General features: G+C 43.1%; 1 protein-coding gene across 7 annotated transcripts in view; it reads left to right on the top strand.

Annotated features, from left to right (window-relative positions):
* plecb (plectin b) overlaps positions 1-27633 on the top strand; it is a 158776-nt gene that overhangs the window by 5454 nt on the left and 125689 nt on the right. For 2 of the 7 annotated variants that reach the window (XM_078253573.1, XM_078253571.1), the window contains exon 1: positions 15791-16063. The exons of the other annotated variants lie outside the window; for them this stretch is intronic. In XM_078253573.1, coding sequence (XP_078109699.1) covers positions 15973-16063 — 91 coding nt within the window. In that variant the 5' untranslated portion in view covers positions 15791-15972. Of the gene's footprint in view, positions 1-15790; positions 16064-27633 lie in introns of those variants that run through there. 7 annotated transcript variants of the gene reach the window in all.

Below are 27633 nucleotides of genomic sequence, written 5' to 3'. Positions count from 1 at the left end.
ACGAACAATAGGCTAACCCGTTAGCTCAAGCTACTGTAGCTGGAACAGGAATAGCAGTGATTAACTTGGTAAACAACTATAACGATAGTTACGTATTGTAACTCCAGATTCTATGAGTATAGGCACTGCCCTCTAAGAGCTATCGCTATTGGGTTTATCCCTTCGCGCATGCGCAGTCGTGAAGATTTTCTTTCGCGCCCTGTCCCCCGCACGGGCCTCTCTTATGTCCGCAGATACTGTATATTACAGTGGCGCGACCAGAGATCTGCTCCCAACATCAGCATTTTTCTTCAGCCAATGTTGGTGAAGCAAGGTGGCCTGAATCTTAGAGGGCTGCGCCTATACTCATAGAATCTGGAGTTACAATACGTAACTATCGTTCTGTTTCGTATAGGCTTCGCCCTCTTAAGAGCTATCGCTATTGGGTTAAGGGCGAAGCTGACGTTGTCAACGCCACCTGCGACACAAGGTCCACAAGCAGAACGTAGACTAATTCATCTTCCTATTTCCACTGAACAACGTTTAATGAATCAAAACATTATTTTGATGAGAAAAACCCTGTCATCATCATGAGTAGGCCTACTGATCGTGAGGCCCATGTCATGTGGATTGTGAAAATGTTTTATGGTGACAAAAATTAACATCACAATTAATAACTGCAAAAAACCCTGCATTCCTCCAATCCACTCAAGTGCAGGAGGATGGAGACAGCAGCAAAACCAAACCTGACAGCGGATCATCCGCCGTCAAGTGCAGATAAAACTGCGTGATTCATGGGGGACTCAGACGCACCGTGCAGATAGAAACGGATGAACGGGCACAGGGACGCCCAGGAGGCTGCTGCACAAACGTCGGCCACCGTCACACCGCTAAGGGGGCCGCGGACGCTGGTAGGGCTCTCGCGGAGTGGGCCCGAATGTTCTGAAGGGGGTGGGGGGGTTCCACTCCCTCCGCGCTAAAGGCGTGAGTGATAGCTTCACACAGTCAACGAGACAGACGCTGCTCTGAAAGAGTTGCACCTTGTGTGCGTTCTCTGTAGTTAACGAACAGCCGCTGTGTTCGTCTGATGTCTGTCGTGCGTAAAACGTACTGGAATAACGTGCGCACCGGGCAGGTCGGTGAGACGCCTCTTCCGTGTCGTTTTTATGAGGCGGAGGGAAAACTCCCTCGCCCGAAGGTTGTTAAAACTTTCGGTGTGATGATGGATTTGGCTGTAAAAGTGGCCGCGATCCCATCCCCTCTAATGGAGAGGAGAGCGCATAAATCACACACCCTCTTAGCCGATGTCAATGCGAAGGAGGAGCGCTGTTTTTAGTGACAGCATCCTGAGAGGGGCTTGTGCCAGAGACAAACCTCTCTCTCCGTAGCCCTCGTGGCAGGATGAAATGGCCGCTACGTAGGCTTTAACCGTAGACGGAGCCAAATTGTTATCCACCAATGTTTGGAGGTAGTTAACACTAGGGGCGTAACACGCCGTAGCAGAGGGGGCTCTTGCGCCCTGAATAGTGCGCACCATGGCAGGGGGCAAGCCTAGTCTCTGCAAGCGTTCCCGCTCAGTTGTGACAGAGCGTCCTCTTGCCACGGTAGTTGCCAGGGGACTCTAGCAGCTGAACCAGAGTTGGAAACCAGGATGTGCTCGTGCGCTCCGGTGCCGCTAGAATGACTGACTGACTGACAGATTCTCCTCTTGGATGCGTTCCAGGAGGCGAGGGATCAGAGGGACCGTGGGAAAAGCGTATAGGAGGGTTCTGGGCCAGGGTTGGTGGGAGAAGGCGCTGACGCCGAGGGGTGGATTGTCCCGTGTGCTCGAGGAAAAACTACAGTGCGCACTGTGTGTTCTCTCGTGAGGCGAACAGATCCACCTCTGCTTTCCTGAACCTGCTCCACAGCTTCTGAACAATAGTGGGATTCAATTTCAACTCATTGTGAGAGGGCCTTCCCCTCAACATTAGGTCTGCCCCCCCGGTTCAAATAACCCCGGGGATGTAAACCGCTTTGAGGGACAACAGATGACTGTGGGCCCACAGCAGGTGGCTCCTGGTTATCTCCAATAGCCAGGCAGAGCGCACGTCGCCTTGACGGTTTATGAACGCTGCTGCTGTAATGTTGACTGTCCGCACGACGACATGTCTCCCTGCTACCACTGGGGTGAAGTGTTTCAATACCTTCAGCACCATGGACAGTTCCAGGCAGTTTATGTGGGGGAGAGGGGGAGGTGGCCATTCTCCTCCCACCTGTGACTCTCGCATTCCGCCCCAGCCGGTAAGGGACGCGTCACGTATGACGTCTCTTTGCCCAAGGGAACAATATTTACAATAATATACAATATATATACAACAATAACAATATTTCCCCAATATGCCAGGTCTGACTGAAGAGAAGGCGGGATGGTCTGCATCCACCACTTGTGGCGTTTAGGATCGAGGTGCTGAAAATGGATCCATCTCTGGATTTTCCTCATGTGGAGGAGACCCAGGGGGACTACCACGTGACTCGCAGACATCATGCCCAGAAGACGCATCACAGACAGCGCTGACACTGTCGCATGAGGTGTGATACGTGACAACAGAGAGCTTAGTGCGTCCAGCCTTGGCGCTGACAGTTTGGCTCTCATAGTGGTTGTCTGTAAGGGGACCAGCGAGCTCTTTTTTGCCAGTTTATGGCAAACTCAGTGTCTGTAGGTGCTGCCCAAACTCCATCCATTGTGTGGTGCGCAGCTCTCTCCTGGGAAGGAGCCATAATGAATAAATCGTCCAAATAAAAAGGGGCTTTGATCCCATTTCTCTGTAACGGCTGTAACGCCATCTCCATGCATTTGGAGAATGTGGAACGTGGAAAATGCATCTCTCAGATCCACGGACGTGAGCCATACGTGGTGGCGTACACATTCAAACGTGTCTGACCGTCAGCATGTGGGATGGGTGCCTCATAATGTTCATAATTGAATTGAGACAGGTTGAGAAGGGTTCCAGTCTGCCCGTCTTTCCTGGTGTGAGAAGTCGTTCTCTTCTCCTGGAGGGACGCGAAAAAAAAAAAAAAGCATCCTTGCCCGCCGCTCTGCCAATTTTCTGCTATTTCCAACACACCGTTGAAAAGGAGGAGGAGGCTGGTAAACTGGGACGTATAGCCTTTTGTGATAAGCTGACAGCCATGCAGGCGAGGTGGGTGCTGCCCGCCGAGCCTCATGACAGCGCCGCTGTAGGTGGAGCTGGAGCCGGGGCTTGGAGAGGCGCAGACCGCAGCCCGCAGGGTGCAGCAGTTCATGGCGGATACAGCAGAGCTAGCGGTCATGCTAGCAAAAAATTGTATTGTTCAGCGCCGCGGCCACCTAGGCGGGACACTGGTACGCATGGTCAGTGAGCGAGCATGGACCTGGTTTCGGGGAGACGGCGGTGTGGGCTTCCGTTGGCCGAAAAAGGGGGCCGTCGGAAGCGGGATGGAGGCCAGGCTCTGCCGCTGTGACGGGGTGGCCGTCCATTTCCCTGGTTAGGGGAATGCTCCTCGGCATTCGCACAGGACAAGAACAAGAACCTAGTAGTGGGCAGGGAGCCCGCCCGCTGTGGAGGAGAGAAAGAGGAAAAAGCCGCGGGTGTGGTGCTCCTCTCCTGGGACGGAGACAGCCACCGTAACGGGACTCGTAATCCTCCGCCGTTACGAGCTTCAGTCCTCCCAACGGAGAGGAGGGAGAGCCGGCGAGGGAACCGTCTTCGGGGGATCGAGTCAGTGGACTCGTGCCCGCCAAAGGGGTCCCCTTCCCGGCCGTCTGGGTGCCGCCGCAGGCGGTAACCTTACCTTACTCGACTGTCCGCTCGGCTGCCATCGTCTGCTGCTTCAGTTCCTCCGGCAGTAAGCGACCGCAGAACTGCTTATGGTTCTGCGGTGGCAGGATGCAGCCGGTCGGTGGTCGGTACATGGCGGACACCACTGTTCTTTGAAGTCTTCAAAACTGGGAGCAGATCTCTGGTCGCGCCACTGTAATACAGTATCTGCGGACGTAAGAGAGGCCCATGCGGGGCACAGGGCGCGAAAGAAAATCTTCACGACTGCGCATGCGTGAAGGGATAAACCCAATAGCGATAGCTCTTAGATGGCGAAGCCTATATGAAATAGAACCTAATAAACATTCCGCTGCAATAATGAGATGCTACACATTGACTTTCTTATTTTACCAATGTCTAGGAGCCACTGACAGATAAAACACAGTAAAAAATAATAGCATGTAGCTAAATCGGGAAAATAACAAGTAGACATGACGCCATTACGGGACATGCAAGGTTACCGTTATTTCAGTTCAAGTTCACTTTTAACTTAATTAACAACACATTAGCGTGCCGATATCATCTTGCTTATGACTAGGATCATCTTATAAATGTCTGTATTGTTTTATGTGGTAGAAACTAACCTGCAACAGCAGGAAAAAGTACACAGAAAGAAGTGAGAGAGGACGACGTGTTGTTCTTTCTCCATTCAACTGGATGATGAACTCACGTACAGCACTCACAAAGTGTACCGGATGCTGTGGAAAGCTACTACTGCCACCTACTGGCGCAATATGGATTAGCATGTCCTTATTTTTCTCATTACTTTTAAATTATCAACCTATAAATGAAGGTACCCAAAAATATGAAACTCCATCTTCAAAGCAAAACAATAAACTCTTAAAAAAATTAAATATACCTTTGTATCACAAACCTTTTTTTGTGAGTATCACACATGTAACCAGCGGAGACTCAAGGATGACACTGAGCATGGCCAAGAAATAGTCCCCCATGAATTTGTCATTTTACAAGTTGGTTTTCATACTCTCATGCAAAAAAAGCAAATAAGTGGTGGTAGTACATGACTACTCATAACTTTGCAGACTAGGTACACTTAGGACTTAAATTTCATCAAATTACATTTATCTTTGTAATTACCTAGAAAAGCAGCTTAGACATGTTTCTAATCACCTGTGGGAGAAGGTCTTGAAAAATGAGATTGAGAGCTTGTTAAGCCCAGGTGTTAAAAGGGCTTCAACTGAGTACATCCCATTGGATCTTATTACCTAGCAGAGACATTAGGAAGTAGTAAATAGGAATGAGGAGACTCTTTTGGTGTTAACACATTACACACAGGCCCAAAATACACACAGACATGCACAACCAGGACCTTATACATGCACAAATGGAGAGATGTCAGAGTGCCCTTTTTATCAGTTTATTTGTTAGGGACAATACATGTAGGCATTGTTACATCTAAAGTGCAACCGATACAGTGTTTGTGGGACTCCTAACCATAAGCTAATTTGCAGTCCTTGTCACTGGTTAGGCTTTTAGAAATGAAACCCATGGTAAAACACTATAAAATAGACATACAAACTAAAAATTGAAGCAGACAAACAGGCAGTCACAGATGCATACGAACTAACTAAAGCAAACATGGACCAGCAGTAACATACAGTTCATGCGAAAAGGCAAAATTCCTGCCTTTTCTCCTGACACAGTATAATGCAAAATTTGACAGTATGTTTTAACACCCTGATTTCTATATAACTAATAAATATTGTAGACTATATTTTTCTCTGCTGTATCCCAGTGCTATTTGCTGCTGAAGTCATACGGCCTCCCAGTGTACGCTCTCAAAGCAGTGAATGATTGAGTTGAAAGTTTTCCAGTCAGTCAGCTGTCAGACTGGTCACAGGGAGGATTTACTGTCCAGAGAATGGCTGTGGCGTCAGTACAGGAGTACACAGAGAGGTCAGAGGTCATCTCTGATGTATAGTTTAGTGCATGCATGAGAGCTGTACTCAGGGACCAGTACCATGCTCTGCAACATAACTCAACATGAGGGCAGCACTCCACCCTGCTACCTTGTGGCCTCATGCCTTCACTTGAGGAGTGTAGTACATGCAATGTGACACATCTTTAAAGGGGCTGTTCACCCATTTTACAAAAATGTTTCCCCACGTAACTCTAGTAATCTATATAGTTTCATTTGTATTCATCTTGATTTTGATATCTCCACCGCTAAGGCTTCTCCCGCCACCAAAATACAATGGAGGTTAATGGAGGTTAATGGAATTTTACCAAAACACAACAAATAAATGAAGCTGAAAGTCTCCACATGGTTCAATACTGTACGGTCTGTACTGACAGTTACTCCATAGACACATACCAAGATGCTTCCCCTGAGGTGGCTTTCATATTTCTGCAATAAAACACTTTTAATGGAAGCATTAGAGCTGAAAACATTTATCATTTAATGCTTTACAGTTTGGGTCTGTTGATGAAAGCCTCTGTATTTCTAATCATATATCCCTCAGGTGTAAGAAATAGTGTAAACTAAATGCTGGGATTGTGGTGTTGGCTTTCTTTACAAAGGCTGGCCTATTTTTTGGATCTCAGCTGCAGTTTAACTCGCTAAATGTAATGTTATCATAGATCAAACCAGGGGCGTTTCAAGGACTTGAGGAGGTTCGGGGACCCATTTAAAATAAACTGAATGCAGTGCAAAATGGCGATTGGCTTGGCCAACTCGTTAATAGCCAGTGTATGTTCATTTCAGCTGGCCAGTTTGTAGATGTAAGTTAGATGGCACCAACATTTGGCCTAATCATAACTGGCCTGCCAACCCAAAGGCCAAGGTTTTGTTTCCAGATCTGTGTGGTGACTTATGATGGGGGGGTCTGGGGGTACTCCCCCCCCCCCCCGAAGATTTTGAGCATTAAACACTTCATTTCCTGCATTCTTGTGAATTTTTATGCACCTATTTCTACGTTTTTCTGCATCAATATGCTGGAAATATTTTTATGTAAAGGGAAACATAGATTACAATCAAAATATAAAAACATAATGGAAAATATTGCAGTAAGGCTCTCAGGCATTCTGTATTGCTTTCAACTATTTATTCTCCTTTGGATCGACTTTTCTAATTACATCTGAATCAGCACACACGTAGCCTAGGCATCCTTTACTCTTCCCTCCTCTTTTGTGTCTCTTGTTGGGGAAGTAACCTCCTTAAATGTGCATATGCCAATTATTCACCTCAATGATACATTATTCATTTTAATGGATTAATAAACCCCTGGACTGTAATATTTCAGATATTTGAGTCTGAACCGTAGACTGGAAACGTCACGTCACAGGAACTGCAAACTAAATCATTAGCATTGCGCTCCTAAACTTTGTGTTAATGGCATCAATGTATTAGACTGATTTGGCTACGATTCCTCCGAAAATTAAACCTTTCACAGAGCTTTCCTCATGTAGAGACGGTTGCTAGGTGATAGCAACAAATACAGCATGGTCGGACCCCGCACGCGGGCTGCCCGTTCTATTCGCCTCAGAAAAATAAACTGGACAAAGTTACAATTCTACCATGAGTTCTACAAAAAAAAAAAAAAAGTGTGTTGGAAAATACTTTTCTTCTTAATTTGCATGTGCCACTCTGGGGCTTTTTTATTCTATTATAGGCTACTTATTTTTGTAGAGAGAGAGAGAAAGCAAGAGATCCGGGGCTAGTCATAAAACATTCGGGGCTGTAGCCCCGGCAAAATCGGCTGACGCCACCTCTGGATCCAGCTCTATGCTTAGAATTGAACTCGGCTATTAATCCTCCTTCAGACAGCAGTAAGCCATTTGCCCACTAGGTGGCCCTTTTGTATTAAAGAGGACATTATCCTGAAAGTGTTCATCCCAGAGAGTCATTACAGCTTTTGGAAAATGTTTCTCATTTCCCACACACACAAATAGCATTGACTGCATAGTGTGTTCCTTGTCCCCCCTTTGTGTTACAGTGCTCTGCCTTATTTCAGCAGACAGAAAGTTGTATGCTCATTGAAGGAGTCTATCACACAGGACAGATTTATTTCTTCCTTTTTTACAGATTTGACCTTTATGCCTTTCCCCATGACATGCTGCATCAGGGAAGGAATGCTGAACTTCACCATCAGATAGAAATTCTGTAAATGAGCCGTAACGAAATGGACGGATCCAGGCAAGAGAGAGGATAACCTACAAGAACTTGTCACAACTGTGCATGAGTGTGTTTCAGTTAGACACTGTTGTAGATATCCAGAAGAGGGAGCCAGGCCTGTTTCTATGCTTGTTATTACAGCAGCATTGCAACATTATTACACTGTGCTAGAACAGTATCCAGGCAGCAGCAGCAGCCATTTGACAGTGAAATGCTTCAAGTCTCCAGAATGGTGATGATCAGTTGATACACTGACGAAAAAGAAAGACGGAGGAGAGCAGATGTCTTGAAATTGGTCCTTTCAATGCTGAAACACTGAACACAAGCACCAATAATAGGGTTTCTGGACTTTATGCACAACTAATGCCTTTGCAATGGTATTAATTATAGTCTAATGTCTGCTTTTGACAATAGCATAGACTCAGGTTAGGTCAAAATAAATCTAAATTAGTGTGATATACAAGGAAGGGAATAATCACAGAGCGTGAGTGTGTGCAGGCGCGTGTTTTGTGTTTACATTCTAGTGTGTGTATGTACACAAGGTTTTGTTTGTTCCCCCCAATGGCTTTTTTTCCATCAGCGGTGAGCTTCAGTAATCCCCTTGACTCTTGAGTATAAAAGATCTGCTGATTTGTGAAGACTGGCGTCTCGTTCTCAGAACACACTGGTGTGAACGTTCATAGTGTCAATGATGTATTTTTCTTGTCCTGCGAGTCGGCCCCACTAGAATATCAAATAGAAGGAAACTCACCTGGGAAAAAACAGAGAGACAGACTGCTTACTTGCCGGCTTTATACTGTAGCCACTGGGGAATGCAAGAAATTGTCTGAATGTTTCAAAATGGACCTGTTTACACATTTGACAGCAGTACATTAGCAGTCCAGAAAATATGTAGATTCACATATACAACCTTAAACATGTATACATATTGTGGTTATGAGGACAAAATGCTATTTAGTATTCAGGGTATTCAAGGAAGGGAACATTACAAAATCCATGTAAAATACATTTTTATGGATCTAATTACAAGACTTGATGAGGTTAATACAATGGTAACCTGTTAGTGCTTTATACATCCTGTATTTTACATGTGTGGTAGCCTATAATGGATGCATAGGAATGAAAAAGGGATAGTTCGGATTTTTTGAGGTTTTAGTAGATGGTGGTTATCAGACCACCAGTTTGGACAAGCAGCAGGGGTACCGACACTAAGCAATGTACTGCTGTGGACAGGCTCAGCAGCTAAACTTAAAAGGCCCACCTAAAAAAAAATAGATTTTCAGTTTAAGTGTAGGCCATGTTTAGAATATTTTTCACTGCTTTAGCTTGCGGTCAGACAGCCCTTTCCTCCAGTTTCCACAGAAGTTTCCTCTGTCTCTCTTTCGGCCGTTCAGTATCACCTGCAAACGTTCTTCTTCTGGATACTGCGGTTCATAAAGGTATATATTGTCTCTACAGTGAACAGCATTTCGTCGTCACAGTCATAATCACTCATTTTTATTTTCTTGTATTTGTTTATTCCATCAACTGTGGAGAGTGACCTACACAGCTGATCTGCGGCGTAAGACAGCGCGTGGCACAGTTGTGCTTATGCGTAGGAATACGCTGGGGAAAAAAAGTAGTGCTGAAAAAGGGCAGTCTAAATATTCTAGACAGTGTAGTTGCTGACCCTGTCCACAGCAGCTTCCGTGTCGGTACTCCTGCCTGCTATTCCAAACTGGCGGCATGCCAACTGTCATCTACTGTAGGTAATACACTGACTATCGTTAGGTAACTCATACAACCCCACTTCAAAAAAGCAGAACTATCCCTTTAATTTCACAGCTTTGGTTGTTGTGTTCCATTCGTCCCCTGGGATCATTCACAGACAAAGTATCATATGAAGTGCAAATGCACACACACATACTGCTGGATGTATACATGAAGCAAGAGTGCACATACACACGTTAAAGGGTTCAGACATCAGAACACGCACCAGCACATTCAGATCTTGTAATGTGGAAAGAATACTTGCCAGAGTCCCGCACCCCTGCATGCACCTGCTGAGTATTGTTGAAAGAGATCTGGGAAACAAACCGTCAGCTCCACACCCACCCACACACACACACACACACATGCACGTTTCCACATACTCATTCAGATCACAAGCCTTTTAAAGCCACAGCTTAATTAAATAAACAGATGTCCTGAAGCCAGATTTAGACATTTAGGAGTGGACACCAAGCTAGCATGATCCAGTAGGTACCCTGTAGTGTGTCACCACTGTGTGTTTTGAGGAAGATGACATAATGAGATCCAGTGCCAGCGAGTGTTAATATAGTATAATAGTGGCTGAGGTGCTAAACGTTTAGTTTTAAATATCTTCACTTGGCTTCCACACGTATTAGCAAGCTGTTTAATACTTGGGACAGCAGGAAATGTGAGTATGGCCTGATGTGAATATACACACACACACACACACACACACACACACACACACACACACACACACACACACACACACACACACACACACACACATCTCACTGCAGACTACATCAACCTAGACATTACACTTAGTCATGTTCTGGTTACAGTATATGACAGAAGCAGAGTGCATTGCTTTTGTCTGCTCCTGGCTTCTCTTTATAGTTCTGAGCCGTTCTATCTGTCAGAAGCCAGACTCATTTAGCTGTTAAATGTTGCCTCAGGCGCAGGTTATGTTGACCGCATATTAATCCATCTATGTGCCCCGGGCTTTTAAAGGAGTCTGATTTGTGCAGCCACCCACTCTTTCTTCATATGCTGGCCTTTTGAGAAGCACCAGTGTTTCATGGTGGGCTGGCACGGTGATTTTATAAGAATATTGTGAACAAATAGGGATGCACAATTGCACATATGTTTGTTAAATTGCATACATATTATCATATGCTCTGAAATACGTCTTTGTCCACATTTGACAATTCATGTTGTAGTGGACACTGAATGTGTTCTCTTTTAGCTCTCAGTTCTTGCATCAAGTCCACTTATTATATACTGTAAAATGGGGCTGGGCGATATGAAGAAAATATTAACTATCACAATGATATTCTTGACTAAATACCTCAATGTCGATATTACGGCGATATTGTAGGGTCGACAATTGGTGCTTAAACAAAATGTTATTTACACAATGACAGTTTTGATAATCATCGGTATTGTCGATTTAATGACTAAATGGGTAAAGGCAAATAATAGAACAGCTAGAGCGATCAGTTAAGTTCAGAAAATCCCATCACTCTACTGTAATGCAGCCTGCAGCCATATTACGGTGTCCAAAATATAAGACAATATCTAGTCTCATATTACAATATCGCTATAATATCAATATATTGCCCAGCCCTACTATAAAATACACAATAAAATGGAAAAGGGTAAGATGGCCATCTTAATATATAATTTCATTTGAATCAAATCAGAATAGTGATATATTATTAATATATATTTTTAATTGGAATTTTGTCAGAATTATTAAGAAAACATCCGGGAGTGTCGACTTCTGTCTCTTGTAAAAAGTCCTGTGGAGTGATTGTAAAGACACACACACACACACACACACACACACACACACACACACACACACACACACACACACACACACACACACACAGTGCGTTTCACTATCTTTGTGGGGACCCATCATTGACATAATGTATTCCCTAGCCCCTTACCCAACCTTAACCATCACAACTAAATGCCTAACCTTAAACCTTACCCTCACCCTAACCATAACCTAATTCTAACCCTAATCCTAAAACCAAGTCTTAACCCTCAAACAGCCCTTTAAACTTGTGGGGTCCAGCATTTTGGCCCCACAAAGCTGGTCGGACCCCACAAGTATACTGTATTCCCAGTTTTTTGGACCCCACAAATATAGTTAAACGAGAACACACACACACACACACACACACACACACACACACACACACACACACACACACACACTCTCTTTCACTTCTGCAGCAGCAACAACAAAGAGGTTGGAGTGGACTTATCGCGTTTCCTCTCAGGAAAGAGTCCTGGCTGATGTCAGTTCGGCCTTGGCCAAAGAAATGTCTGGTAGTCAGGGCGAGCTGCAGGGATTTTCCTTTTCCAAAATATCAGATCTCCACTATTGTGCTACAGCAGACACCTGCCTAAACCAGCATGGAAATGGTGCAGGGTCATATCATCTTTTCTTCCTTCATCATTTTTATGAGGCACGCTGTCATAAAACTCCTCAACAAGACATTGCTTTTAGGTTCCATCACAGTGTAGCTGGCGTCAGCCATTAACTATGCACAGTATGTCTCTGTTAGTTGACATGATCCTGTCTCTGTGTCCCTGTGTCATTTTTAATACCACATCTTGCTTTGATATTAATGAAAGCACCTTGCAAATCTATCATGTAACAATCAATCAAGCAGCTATATTTAATTAAGACGACCAGTGAAGTCTCGGCATGTGTTGCTGACTAGATGTTGTTTTCTTTACCCATAATTTATTTTGGTCTGGACTGTCATCAAGTTGGCTGGTCAGGGAATCTGCTGAATATTCATTGGCTATCCCGGCAGTTGATGTTCCCGCTGGATGTCAAGGGCATATCTGCACTTTGAATATATTCATGGTGCGGCAGGCATCAACTTTCTCTGTGGCTGGCCCACATGTAACAACTAGCAGCTGGATGTGGTGTGTCACTGTGGCACAAACAGGGTGGACATCTTCTCTGTTATGAGATTATTTCCTGTAGCGACTGGCAAGGCCATAGCATTTTTGAAATAATAAGGAATGACTGAGTATTCACCCTAATTTTATTTTAGGGCACTTATGAAGGTTCTGCTGCTACTTTGGTGATATGATTTTGACAGAAACAATGTGGTGTTTTTTGATGTATGTTGATTAAATAGTATTCAAGTCAAGTACATTTTTATAGATATAGCCCAAAATCACGGATTTGCCTCAAGGGGCTAAAGAATATTTGCAGCAGACGACACCCTGACACCCTCTGTCCTTAGACCTTTGCTTCGGATAAGGAAAAACACCCTCCCCCCCAAAAAAAACCTGTTGCTACATTGTCATAATGGCTTATACATGGACCTTTTCATTTTTTAGAAATAAAGGTCTGGCTCCACAAATACATTCTGGGACAGGTCACAATCGTCTTGTGCGGTGCTGAGCTCTGGATGCAGCGACGGTGTCTCTGCTAAATAATCTCAGGAAGGAACTTGTTTGGGTGGAACATTTGAGCATATGAACCCTGAAAGAAAAAATGCAAAAACATAATTTGCTCTTACCAGTTCATCGCCGTCTGTATTTTGTCCACAGCAAATCCCCACCAATGGGTCCCATAAGGTCCCAGTTAGAGAGTAAATGCCGTAAACGTATTCTTTGTAAATCTTTACAATCATTCCCCGAAAGAACCAAGGGGGTAAGCTTCGCTTCAGAGCTCGAATCTCCTATGGCGCCATTTTGATGCTACAAAGCGATCACCCAACGTTAGCATTCCATTGACTGCCATTCATTTTGACGTCACTTTGACAGCGAATAACTTTAAATCTGAAGCGTTTAAAGACTTTGTTTGTCCATTGTTTATTTCTAAAGAAACACGACAATGTATAAAAGGCTCCATTACCTTGTATGTCACGTTATGGCTCCGTAGCAGACGATTTTGTAAAAATAGGCTAACGATTGTGTCATAACCACGCGACTCACTGTCGCATAGTAGAGGAATTACCGTATAGTACAGGAGAAGCGCGCAGGCAGTTTGGACTTACATTAGCTGTTTAAGTTTAATTACTAATGTTAACTAGCATTTTAGTTAGCAATAATTAGCCTGTGTCCATGTTATCTCCTTACATATATATGCTCTCCGTTTCTGCAAGATTGGGAATGATTGAGATTTCTCTTGGCACAGCTACCAGAAGACTTACAACTTTCAGACACGTTGCTCACGTCACATTTACGTTGTTTCTCTCAGTTGGAGCCTGCGCAGTAACGCTCAGCGCTCACCGGAAAAGTGCTTCTAAAGGCCTTCACTGGTCTCCATCCAGAGCAACGGGATCTGTTGGTCCATTCTTATATACAGTCTATGGAAAGAACCAAGCAGGCCTGCCTTGTTGCACGATCCAACTTTTCTTCAAAACTTGCCATTTCCAGCGTGTAGCTTGCTAGCTCGAAGTTTGTTGTTGTTTACCGAAGCGAACAGAGTTTGAGAACGGCAACACACAGACAGCGGAAGGTGAGGGACATGCCAGATGTCAGGCAATTATCCTGGAAATGTACCTCTGTTGATCCAGACATAGAAAAAAAGCAACTTACCGGACACTTGTGAAATTACCTTAAAAATGATACAGTATGTTGCAACTCATCCTAAAATGTACAACAAGCCACATTTTGATAGATGCTGTCTAGCTCTACAGGAAGTGAGAAATTCCCAGCATCTGTATTCCAAACCTTTTATAGGCAGCACAGGATAAAAGCACAGAATCCCTCAAGTAACGTCATAAAAAAAGTTGCTTTAACATCTAGGAAATCCCCGCTGTTTGCCTACACAAGCTAAGAGCACAGAAGCCAACTCATTCTGGATTTTAGTAACTTTAACATGCATGAACTTCCTGCTTCTACCATCGGAAATCTATCAGACACAAGATATATGGTAGTATACGCTGTTAAATTAAGGCAAAATCTGCTGTGCAGGCAACATTTCACTTACTACTAGTTGTGGCCAATACAGGATTAAAAAAATACTATTTATCAGCCATGAAAGATACTCTGCACCTGCTTAAATGTATTCAAACGGATCAGCAAAGCATCGATCATAGAGCCTGGTTAACGTTTGCAATGCTTACAGTGGAGCTCATAAGTTTATGAACCCATGTTAAAGTTGACTAAAAAGAGGAATAAAAAAATCATCTTTTGGAAATTGATCTTAATGCCTTAATTCAAAAAATGAGGAAAAATCCAACCTTTAAGGACACCAATTTTCTTTGTGAATGAATAATGTATCGTCAATAAATAAATGTTCTGCCTTAAAATATAGGGGGCATACGTATACACACCCCTATGTTAAATTCCCATAGAGGCAGGCAGATTTTTATTTTTAAAGACCAGTTATTTCATGGATCCAGGATACTATGCATCCTGATAAAGTTCCCTTGGCCTTTGGAATTAAAACAGCCCCACATCATCACATAACGTTCACCATACCTAGAGATTGGCATGGGGTACTTTCCATAAAATCATCTCTCAATGCAAATCAAACCAGCTATTAGGCTAACTTAAAGAAAACCATGCCAATCTCTAGGTATGGTGAAGGGTATGTGATGATGTGGGGCTATTTTAATTCCAAAGGTCAAGGGAACTTTATCAGGATTCATAGTATCCTGGATCCATGAAATAACTGGCCTTTAAAAATACAAATCTGCCTGCCTCTATGGGAATTTAACATAGGGGTGTACTTACTTATACCCCCTGTATTTTAAGGAAGAACATTTATTACACACAAGACAATTGAATAAGTAACATTGGTCTGACAGTGAGAGAGGTGTATCTGTGCTTCGGTGGTGTTCTACAATCTGCGTGCCATCCATCCCAGTCTAGTTCAGTTGTAGTGTTAGCAGAGAGCCGTGTGCTGCTGCTCTGCTCTCCTTGCTGCTGCGCTTGTGCTTGGCAAGCAGCAGGCTGTGAGTGTGTGGTGCCTGCTGCTCCAGTCTGTGTATCTTTAAGAGGAGGGGCCTGACATTTATATTAGTGTTTCTGAGCCGGGGTATGGACAAGAGGAGGGTATGTGAGGGGAGGGAGGAGGAGGGGAGGGGTTGGGGGGGGATGTCGGGCTGTGGAATGAAGTTGGGAGCTTTGGAGGGTTCACACACAGCTGAGAAAGAGAGAGCAGACAGAGGACAGCACAGGCTGCCTCGCACACATCCCAAACGCACAGAGACGGACCTAAGAAGAAGGGAGAGGAAGAAGCAGAGAGGAGGAGGAGCAGGAGAAGAAGAGCAAGAAGAGGGTGCGAGCGCCAGCATGGCCATGTACGAACCCGCTTTCCTGCCTCCGAACGCAGAGGAGCAGGACTTCATCCAGGCTTATGAAAACGTCAGAGAGAAGTACAAAGGTGGGAGCCTTGACTCACATTACAGTGATGACAGCGACTGCATGTGATGATGGACGAGGTGTCTTCCTCCTACGGGGAGGGCTTTGTACGTTTGTCTGTCTATGGTGTTTTAGGACTCTGCATAGGTGCAAACACGTGTGTGTGTGTGTGTGTGTGTGTGTGTGTGTGTGTGACAGAGCGGCAGCCATGCATGCTGCATCACTTGACTGCTGACTGTTTTATCGATCGGCGCTCTCGGCTGCCTCTCTGCCCCGGCTGCCTCTCTGCCCCGGCTGCCTCTCTGCCCCGGCTGTCACTGTGCCCCGGCTGTCACTCTGCCCCGGCTGTCACTCTCTAGTGTGTGCTGCGAGAGTCCAGTGGATTTACAGCAGTGCTTCACTTTGATATGTGACCGTAGCAACAGACCTCGCTCCGCCGACCTCTGACCCCGATGACACTTCCAGAAGAGAGGGGTTTAGTTTGAGTCTGAGCACTCTGCTTGATTGTTATCCTGTATCCAGTCACAAACAGGAGGGGTTAACAGGTGCTGCTGAGCAATAGTGAAGTTCATTAATACAGCACAGCGAGCTCAGGCTTTTCTTCTCAAATATTCATCTCATTTGATCCCTTTATTCCGTTTATCTGCTCAAGTGTGCAGTGCAGCATGCCTTTCGCTGGATTATCTGACATTACTTTTTTTGGAAATCTTCATTTGGCGCGGGAATGAATCAGAGCAAGATGGCGATGTGAAGGATGAAGTCCGAGTTCCAACAGGTGAAAGCAAATCCAAAGCAGAGCCAATCTATCCCAACACATCACTGTACCCACTTTCACTTTTCACTTTGCCAGCAGCATCCTTCAGGTGCTTTTACTTCAAAGTTTTGTTTAGGTTTCATTCCTGTCCATATCTCATTCGTTAATATTCTTATACTTTTTCTTTCGCTTGAGGTTTTTCCTCCTGTGTGTTTCATCTGTTCCGTTCCAACAGGGCATCAGGAAGAGGGAGAGCTCCTCTATAAATATCGCCCCAGTTTTCTTTTTTTCTCTCTTGTTTGTGAAAATCTGGCGACTTGGCTTGTACTGAATCACTGCCGCTTATGTTCTGTGTATCAGCAAGTTTGCCTTGTAAGTGGGTCTATTTGTGTGGACAACTCATATCTTTTAAAAAAAATGCTGCCCTGCATTTAACATATGCAAACCATTAGTACATCCATTTTAGACAACAGTTTAATTACTGTAAACAAACAGCGCCATTGCCAAATAGGCAGCCTCTACTGGCCTCTGCATTGTGTGTTATGGAGTTGGATTCAATCAAAAATTCACAGGACAAAGGGCAGATTCCTTTGCGACACAAAACACGAGGAAGGTGCTGTTATCATGTGCAAATAGTGCTAAAGGTTCCAAGGTTTTGGGCAATCGTTTTGTTGAAAGAGTGAAAGACTGATAGGAAACTGACTTCCAACAGCAGGGCAATTACCAACCGGGTTCATGGGAAGGTGGTTTTGAATTGGGTAACCAACACCGGTGTGACACGGACTGCTATTCGTCGTGACCGTAGTCTTATAAATGTTTAATTATCTATTGATATAACATCAGGATGCATTTGCAGGAAGTGTACATGGTTCTGTTCGAGTGTGTGAGTCTGTATGTGTGAGTGTGTGTGTGTGTCTGTGTGTGTGTGTGTGTGTGTGTGTGTGTGTGTGTGTGTGTGTGTGTGGGTATGTGATTTGTGTTTGGAGGAGGTAGCAGGAGGTAATGGGAAGCAGGAGCTGGCTCTGTGGCAGGTGTTTATGTTCCAAACGTTCTTCTGTGTTCCTTCCTCGACAGCGTCTGTGCTTCACTGAGGCCCTGCTCTCCTTATTAAGGCACACTGACAAAGCCAATCGCAGAACTTGTCGCATTCTCTTTCTCATTTTTTTTTAAATGTTTCTCAAATATATTTATGTTTATATATTTGGCTTATACTGCAGAATCCCTCTAAATCAGCTACATTTCTGTAGACCATGGGACACTGTAGGAAGGCTATGAACTTTGTTGTTACTGTTGGGACTCGGGATACATCATAATTGCTGCATGCTGTGTGGTTATATATTTTGTGTGTGTGGATATACTGATGCTTCCTAATGAAAAGTATTTGGTTTGTTACCATTTTCAAGGCGCTCATCTTTATCCTATAGCAGAAAATAACCACACTGTCCTAAATACATGTCCTTGTCCATATTCTCCACATACTGCCCTGATTATATCTTGGAAAAAAAGATAGACTGAGGTCGGTCAGTTTATTTTTCCCCCCACCAAATGATTTGTTGAAAAAAATACATGCCCTACATATTGGCTCATATTCACAGACTAATATGGCTTCAGCCATTCGACAGGCTACAACTACAAGCTGATATGTAAAACCTTTACTGGACATTAGAAAGAAGTTAAATGATATCTTCAAATGCTGCCATGCAAATAAATCATTTGCCTTTGTAATCACTGATGCCTTCTTGATAAGGCACACAACCTCCAGGTGTGGATGTTTGCCTATCATGGTGCTGGCAGCCTGTTCTAACTCATAGGAAAAGTGACTGTCCCATCATTGGCATAAGAGGATGTTACTACTTGTCCACCATTCCTCTGTGCTGTCACTCTGTGTTTACATCTCTTCAGATTATGTTTCGCTGAAATTCTATAGGAATGGTAGCGGCGTGGCTTTAGGGAAGGCAATGTTGGTCTGTTGGTTGGTTGGTCCACCACTGGTAATTGGTCTAGATCAGGGATCTTCAACAGAGTCAATGCAGGGGGGGCCTCCAAATTATTGTCAATTTTTGTGTTGTGTTGTATTGTGAATTTTTTTCAAAACATTAAAAAGTCTTAACATGAATCGAACATATTATTAGCAAATATAAATCCCCATTGATGATAGGCTTACTGGCCTATAGGTAAGGTAGTCACTAATATAGCCATCCACAGATACAGTTCATCCTAAGGATTCACTGTGCCACATGTATGTTTAACATTAAAACATGATTTATAAATTTATGCCAACAATTATTAGGCTATTTTAATAGCTTAGTATTATTTGCAAAAAAGGTAGGCCTATGTATAAAGGCTTTAGGCCACCCTACACGTTACTGTAGGCCCAGTTTATTATGCAACTTAATTTTATTCAATATATGCAGTAGGGGCTCCCTGCTCTATCTCTCTCTAAGTTAAGGGTTCCTTGGCTTAAAAAACGTTGAAGACCCCTGGTCTAGATATCTGAACAACTGTTGGATGGAATTCCATAAACTTGATGATCCCTGGACTTTTCCCCTAGTGCCACTCTGAGGTTGAGATCTGGTGTTGATGTCTCTACAACTATTGGATAGGGCTGCTTGATTTTGGAAAAAAATATCACAATTATTTATATTGAAATGGTTTGTTGATTATTTAACACGATTACTTATTGAGTTTTGGAAAGATGTTGCATTTATTAAACTTAAAAAAAACTGTGAAACTGTTAACCTTAATACTTTTCCTGTTTCCCATCCAGTACACAAGACAACATAAGAGTTAACTTGCAAAATGTTAGGTGCAAATGTTTTTATTACATTGCTTTTGTGATCGTTAGGAGCCAAAATTGTAATCGCGATCAAAATTTGATTAATTGCATAGCTTTTGGATGGATTGCTGTGATTTATTTTTTACATGCATTCATGTTGGTGAGTCCCCTGATGTTTAATCTCGTTCCATCATCAGGTCAAAATCTTAATTTGTCCAACACACCCTTATTCATTAAAGCAACACTAGAGAACTTTTCCTGCTTCGGCCCCCCTACAGGTTGGAAGCGGAATTGTCCATTACATTACATTATGCAAGTTTGCCAGATCGGGTAGCGCGAACTGTAGTTCCAATGAGACAACCTGTAGGGGGACCGAAGTGGGAAAAGTTCTCTAGTGTTGCTTTAATAACCAAAAACTTGCAAACTAATGATTTGCATTTAGCTCAAAGTGCTGCTGTGCCAAAGTAACCTACAACATCACTTAACCTGCTAGCGTGGCTTAGCTAGCCTAGCGCACTGTAGTCTTGCTCAGCTCTGAAGGCTTTAGCAATGCTTGTGTTAGAAAAGTCTCATCTGAGAGCAGACATTGTAAAAGACAGCGTAAAGGCTAAAAGCACAACAATCTAATTTGTTGTCCGAGGTTTATCCCTAAAAGGAAGTTTTCCTCACCACCTGAGGTTTCTCCCTAATTGAGAGTTTTTCCTCGCCACTGTCGCACTAAATGCTTGCTCTTGGGGGAATTACTGGAATTGTTTGGGTCTTTTGTAAATTATAGAGTGTGGTCTAGACCTACTCTATCTGTAAATTGTCTCGAGATAACTCTTGTTATGATTTGATGCTATAAATAAAATTGAATTGAATATATTTGATATAACGATTTTAAGGATTAAAAAAGAGGAAACACTGGAACATAAATATGTTGGTTTTCATATCAAGAATATTTTCCAAATGGATTAAAATACAATTATAGTCAATCAGTCAGTCTGCTCTTTCTAATATTACTTACTGCTGTCTCATTGCCTGCTCTAAACTGTAGCTGGCTGGACGGTAAAGGCTTGGCTGTCGTCCCACTGTCCTCTAATGCAGTTTGTACTAGCAGCTGATGGTAATTTTGCTGGGCAGCCCGATTGGGGGATTGCCCTGTTCATGTCCGATGGACTGCTGAGGGTGCACAGACACGGCTGGAATCCATAGTGCGACCCAGAGTGTGTCCTGCAAGGCCCTGTCCTATGCCCCGTCAGGCTTAAAATAACCCCTAAATATAGCTGTGTCCATGTTCAGCCGGCCAATTAAACGGTTATTTTTGGCAAACTTGATTGTCTGCTCAGGGTAATTTAAATTACAGTTTCTTCCTGGCTGAAAAAAATCAAACATTTGTGAATTATTAAGTTAAGACTAGCTTTGATGTGTGTAAAAGAAAGTGCAGTGTCTGACACAATTATAAACCATGATCCATTATTTTTGCCACATAAGTGATAATGGTTTTGAAGGCTTCTATCATCACCATACCTTTTAGCCTAATACAGACATACAGCACTGTGTGTGTGTCTGTATTAGGCTATTGTGTGTGTGTGTGTGTGTGTGTGTGTGTGTGTGTGTGTGCTTTAGTTATGTATATTTTAAAACCTGCTGTTGGGTGTTTGTCTGTTTAAAGCTCCTGAGTGTGTGAGTCGCCTGCCGGTTCCCATCACACACTTGTGACCAGTCATGTTCACAAGTGACAAGTGACCAGTCATGCCAGTGAGGTCTTTTTTAATTTTTCATGTTAATTTTTACATGATTTTGTACTTATTATTCACAAAAACTGATGTTATGGTTCAAATAGATTTCTGTTTTTTGTTTCAGTGTGATGTCAAACACACAGGGGCCATCCTCTCTCGCTCTTACCACTTTGGCAGATTTCCTTTCATTACATGGCACACGAGAGACCGATAATAATAATAATAGCAGGTCATTAACAACAAGAAGAGTGGGAGAAGGTAAATCTTACAGTATATCTAACCTGTTTCGTGGCTGCATTGCATTTGGGTCTATGTCCTCTACCTAAGGAGGAGAGAGTTATCTCTGCCTACTGCTATGTTGGATTTGCATCTCCACTAACTGTCAGATATTGTCTTATTGAATAACTGTCACAACAGTCTTCATACAGTAACATGTACAAGTACTAGTCATTCATTTCATCCCAATGCGATTATGTAGCGGTAATTCCATGACAATTACTGTCCTGATGTCTTTGCAAAGCTCTTTGAGATGACATACTGTGATTTGAGGCTCTAGCTAGCTACAGAAACGGGAACTTGAATTAGCCCCAGCCGTGACCCAGGTATGGTTAGCAGAAGGCTAAAGTACCGCCTCTCACGTCTCCTCGTTCCTCTCCTACAGCGGTAGGCGGTGCCGCGGCTTTGGCCTCTAGTCCTCGTAGCAGACTAATGCTGCCATCCACACAAGGAGACGCCGGAGGCTGTGTGAGAGGAAACGTAAACAGGGCAAATGTGCCGGATTTTCATGCTAGGCTAAAGGCTAACCCCAGCAGACCAGCTCTCCCTACTGTTTTCATAGCAAACATCCACTCCCTGGACAATACAATTTTGTTCATCTATGTTCAGTACTGTACTGTATAGAGATGGATAGCAATAAAGTCTCTTATGTAATATGTTAGCCTTGAATTTGATGCAGCCCTGAGCCTTTAGCTATGGTTCGCAGAACTGTCATGGAAATGATGTGCACGCATATCTGCATTTGAAGAACAGCCAAATGGAAAGCTCTTTCTCACTGAAATGACCTGTGATTGGCCAAAGTCTCCCGTCACAGGCTAGATTTTTTTAAAGCCTAAAAGCAGAGCTAAAGAGGAGATACAGAAGTCTAGTTTTCTCTCAGACCACATAAAGTACAATGCTGAAAGATTATAATGGAACCTTTTCCCAACGATGGCAAAAATAAACCAATGCCTACCACAACTTTAATACACATTAGGAAACGTGAATAAATACGATGACCGTTTGGACCATACTCCTGCCAGTAAAATCAGTTAAACTTGTGCAGTTTATTTTCCTTCTCCCGCTGCAGTAAGCTGTTCTTTGCTGGAGCCCACTCTGGCCACTACTACTACAAACACAAAGTGCTGAATTCATATTGAGGTCAGCTACACACGGACTTCAGCGCCAGGTGAAACGCTCATGGAAAGAAGGCCGTTGGTACAAACCCTGTGGATTTGATGTGAGTGTATATTTGTACAGTTATACAGTTGCATGGCATTTTAGGACATTTGCCCCAATTGCAGTGCAGCCAAATGGTGCCCTTTTTAGAGCTGGTAAGTTGCAACCATGCAAACCAAACAGGAAAATCTCTGTCATGGAACTTTTCTGTTATTTCCGTTAAATACTCCCAACTGAAATGAAGAGCCACATTAGGCTCGTGCAGGGAGTGTCTCTGTGTGGGTCAGAAAGTGCTTAGCTTTGACCCTTAAGCAAGCCTGCTTTGCTGTGAGAGTTTTCAGATTTGTGGGTTGTTCCGGTTTTGTTGTTTTTTTGTTTTCACGCGTCAGCATCCTGCTGCCTGGGCTAGATCAGCGCTGACACACAGCTCAGGTCGAAGGTTACTGTGGGGCAGGGCTTGATAAGCTGGGATTCCTTCACAGCCTTTTATGGGAGATAAAAAGAGAGAAGCTCCGGAGGGATGCTCCCACAATCTCAAGTCGGCCTTCTTGTCAAACACTCAATCATTTTACAGAACAGAAGCCGCTGTTCCTTTATGCCTGACTCTCTAATGAGTTGAGAGAGAGAGAGAGAGAGAGAGAGAGAGAGAGAGAGAGAATGTTTACAAGAGACAGGGAGTGAGGTTGGATGCTGTGGTGCACACTAAGTGATAAATAAGTACTGAGATACATAAAACCCTATTCACTGTATTCAGCAATGACATGACAGATTTTTATACAATTTGAGTTAATGACTCCTAAGAGGAAGTGTGGCTGTTTTGAGGAATTGGGGGATTTCGTCTTTCTGCTGATTGGATTTGAATAATCAATTAAAGTGTAAACGCAATTGGCGTTTTTGTGCAACTTTGGTAATATTTTCGTAGTAACGTTTAAGATTTACATTCCACACACATCAAGTTAATTGCTGAGATCTGAGAACAGAACAAAGCAAAAACGCTAAAGAAGAAGAAGGAACATGAGCATCAAACAGTTTCTAAAATCAGCTGAAAACTTAACTGGAGGTAAAAATAAAGGCAAACAACACAATTGAACTGTCTTTTGTAGACATTCGTCACACCCATAAATCTACATCCTGGCTCAACTTTAATCTACTGTTGTTGCTGTATTTGGGCATACACAAGTGTTTATTACCAACGTTTTGGGTCTGTTCATTTGCCGTTTTACCTTCAAATGAAGTAGTTCAGTTAGTCGGGCATGTTTTTAAACCTGTCTGATCATCTAAGTACTTTTGTTTCTTGGAAAAGGAAAAAAATAATACCTGATAAAGCATGACAAGTGTAGGTCGAAGTGATGCATTCATTACATATTTTGGGAGCTTAAAGATTTCAATGTACTGACGACCTTTTTCTTTTGTGTGCTGTTTTTAGTCCTGCACCTGTGCCCAGCTAGGGTGCAGTGTGCACACTATCTGCCCTCTTTGCTTTTGTTTCTTGCTTCGTACAATAGTTTTAGAACAATAGAAAATGGGCAAAACTAAAATATAAATAAGATTATACATTATGGATTTAAATCCAACCTCTGTTCTCATCAGCATTTTCCAAATATCACACAAGATGTCATGGCATTTAACTTCAAACTTCCACTTTAATAACTCATAATCATCACACTTGGAAGCACTGATCTGCCTTACACAGCCTGAGCGATGTACAACATAGCAATAAATTAGTGTTTCTTTACCTCTCGGTTCTAATGATGAAACGTACAAATAAAAAATCAGACCCACTCATAAGATACACCTTCACCTTCAACCTTCACAAGCTAATATGTTGCTGATGTATACAGAGCTCACACACATACAGTTAAACCCATTCAAAAACCCCTTTAAAGTCATGCTCCTGCCTGTAGTATTATGTAGTAGGACATTGTTGTCTCACTGTGTAATGCTGTGCAGCAGTGCTGTAGATGATGATGTCCGACGGTACTGATGATCCTATTTAATCTGACATCTTGTTTGCTTTGGGACTGCAAAAAAACCAAAACTGCTTAACTAGCATATTGAATGGCAGCTGTCAGTTCAATAAACCTTCAAGCATCACATTGGAGCACCAACGCACCAAACCTTAACGTTTGCAGCTTGCCGGGGTTGGACTTGTGCCTTGAGCCTTATACTGCTGCACTTTTAACACAAACCAGGAGCTCTGAGTCTCTCCCTGCGTTTTACAAGGGGCGAAACACATGGCTTTTGTGGCTTGAGAGGGGAAAAAAAGAGTGTGGAAAACACATTTGTGTGGAAAATACTGAGGTCCTTACACCTGGGTTGTGTCTGACACAATGACTCTCTGTGTCTCCCACTGCTTTGTACTGCAGGGCAGGGCTCTGGCGCTTTATTAAGTCCGGTATTAGACTGGGATCATAGCTTTAAGGTTCCAATGAGCTTCGAAAAAGTTAATGGGGAAAATCAAAACATCCCGGCATATCCTACTACAGCTTAAGACAACATATGCTGCAACACACTGCTGTAAATGGAAAAGTCTTTTAAAAAAGCTGAGGAGTCACCACCTCCAAAGCTTGGTGAACATTCCCTCCCCCTCATTTCCCAACCCTCCCCTCTCAAATGGTCTTTAAAACTGGACTGAAGTGCCTGCACATGTGTGTAAGTGTGTGTGAGAAACAGAGGCAGATAACTGGATGAAGTGAGGTATATATGTGCTAACCAAAAAGGCAAATAAATGCCTGTGTTCTTTGACATTTTTAAAGGAACAGTTCGACCTTACGTTACGTATTATGTTGAAATACGTTGTTGTTTTTTTTGCCCATAGTTGGATGAGAAGAACGATGCAACTCTCATGTTTACACAGTATATTAACAACTAGAGCCAGCTGGTGGTTAGCCTAGTTTAGCATTAAGACTGAAATCAGGAAAACCGCTAGCCTGTCTCTGTCCAAAGTTTGAAAAGAAAATCTCCCAACCAACCTGTACCTTCTAGGCTCACTTACTGTATTAACCATGGACAGTAAAAGAATGGGCACAGCGACACCATATACGAAGACCAGTGCAGTCACTTTTCTGGTGATGGCTGAGCGTGCTGCGCAGCCTCAAACTGAGCTTGCCAACGTAGATGTGACGTGAGGAACCTGTCTGAAAGTTGTAAGTCTTCTGGTAGCTGTGCCAAGAGAAATCTCAATCATTCCCAATCTTGCAGAGACAGAGAGCGTAGTTATATGTAAGGAGATAACATAGGCACAGGATAATTATTGCTAACTAAAATGCTAGTTAACATTAGTAATTAAATGTAAACAGCTAATGTAAGTCGAAACTGCCTGCGAGCTTCTCCTGGTAATTTCTCTACTATGCGACAGAAAGTTGCGTGGTTATGACACAATCGTTAGCCTATTTTTACAAAAAACGTCTGCTACGGAGCCATAACTTGAGGTACAATGTAATGGAGCCTTTTATACATTGTCGTGTTTCTTTAGAAATTAACAATGGACAAATAGAGTCTTTAAATGCTTCAGATGTAAAGTTATTCACTGTCAAAGTGACCCCAAAATGGAGTCAATGGAATGCTAACGGGAGCTGATGGCTTGTTAGCCTATGAACCTCCCCATAGGAGGTATGCTTTCCAGATGCTCGATTACCCCCTTGGTATTAACATGTATATCTTTTTTGTTTCTACACTGGTTGCAACGTCACAGTGATGACAAGACTCCAGGCACTCTCTGCACCGGGCCAAGAAATAGTCCTACACTTCTTGTAAAACCACACTTATTTATTTGATTGTTACATCCCGGTGTTGAATCCTCTACAGTAAAACACAGTCAAACTTTACACCGTTTAGCGTTAGCTGTCAGCATTTTAACGGTGTTTAATCCAGCTACTAGCTAGCGGTAGGCTAACGTTAGCTGCTGTTAAGTATAGTGTTAACTAGCGTCACGTGCAGCGGTGTTTGTGTTTCCTGTAACGTCTGTTTCAGAGCATCAGAGAGAAGCGCAGACATATCAGTGGCACCAGATTTTCGTCTGTATGCAAACGTCAATATGGAATGGATTAATCTGCGTTAATTTTTTTAACCTGTTATTTTTTCTCAGATTAATTAATCAAAATTAACGCGTTATTTTGACAGCCCTACTTATTTCTAAATTGAAGTACTGGAATATCCTAAACCTACCACTACAGGTGCTATTTTCACTGCACAGTGACAGGTGTTTGGACTTTTTCCTGACACTGCTCCGTTAAGGATTGAAAAGGCATGTCTGATCTTAAACAAAAGCTGTTTTGCCAACATCTTCTTTATTCAAAAGTGTTCAAATTGACCTTGAACTTAGTTCCGTTCCATGTCCTTAATTTGGAAATGGTGACGCATAGTAGAGCGTGCCAGTTAGGTAAGGCCCTAAAATCCTAAACACCGACAATTTTTCATAGACAGTTTGAAAGAAAGCGGACAAGGGCAGAATTCTAGGAAAGCTGACAGTGGAAGAGCCGTCTGACATATTCTTACAGTAATTAAAGTGCCATCTGTTCCACTGGGGCTTGAATTAATATAAATCTCTGTGTCCACTGTGAAGAAGCACTCTGTTGAGGGAAGACAAGAAGTTTTTGATAGCTGGATTAATTTTATTCACATTGAATCCTTTCCAGATTCTGGAAGCCAGAGGAGGTGGAAACATTTCCGCTTTATTGCCAACGGTACTAAAATAGACTTTAGGGCTATAATGAAAACACCCCTTCCCCCATGATCTGACGCGTGGTAATGTGTATTACCAGGTAATGATGTATTCCAGTCTCGACCTATTTCTTAGTCAGCCCTGTCATTTCCTGACACTGACAGGCAATGAGTTTATTGCTGGTCAGTGGCATTCGGGGCAACTGGAGCCGGCCGGTGTGACAGTCACCACCACACAGGCCAGG

The sequence above is a fragment of the Sander vitreus genome, chromosome 6 (assembly GCF_031162955.1).
Source record: "Sander vitreus isolate 19-12246 chromosome 6, sanVit1, whole genome shotgun sequence".
NCBI classification, from domain to species: domain Eukaryota; kingdom Metazoa; phylum Chordata; class Actinopteri; order Perciformes; family Percidae; genus Sander; species Sander vitreus.
The sequence above is the reverse complement of the archived record's forward strand: the minus strand, read 5'-3'. Positions and strand labels throughout refer to the sequence as shown.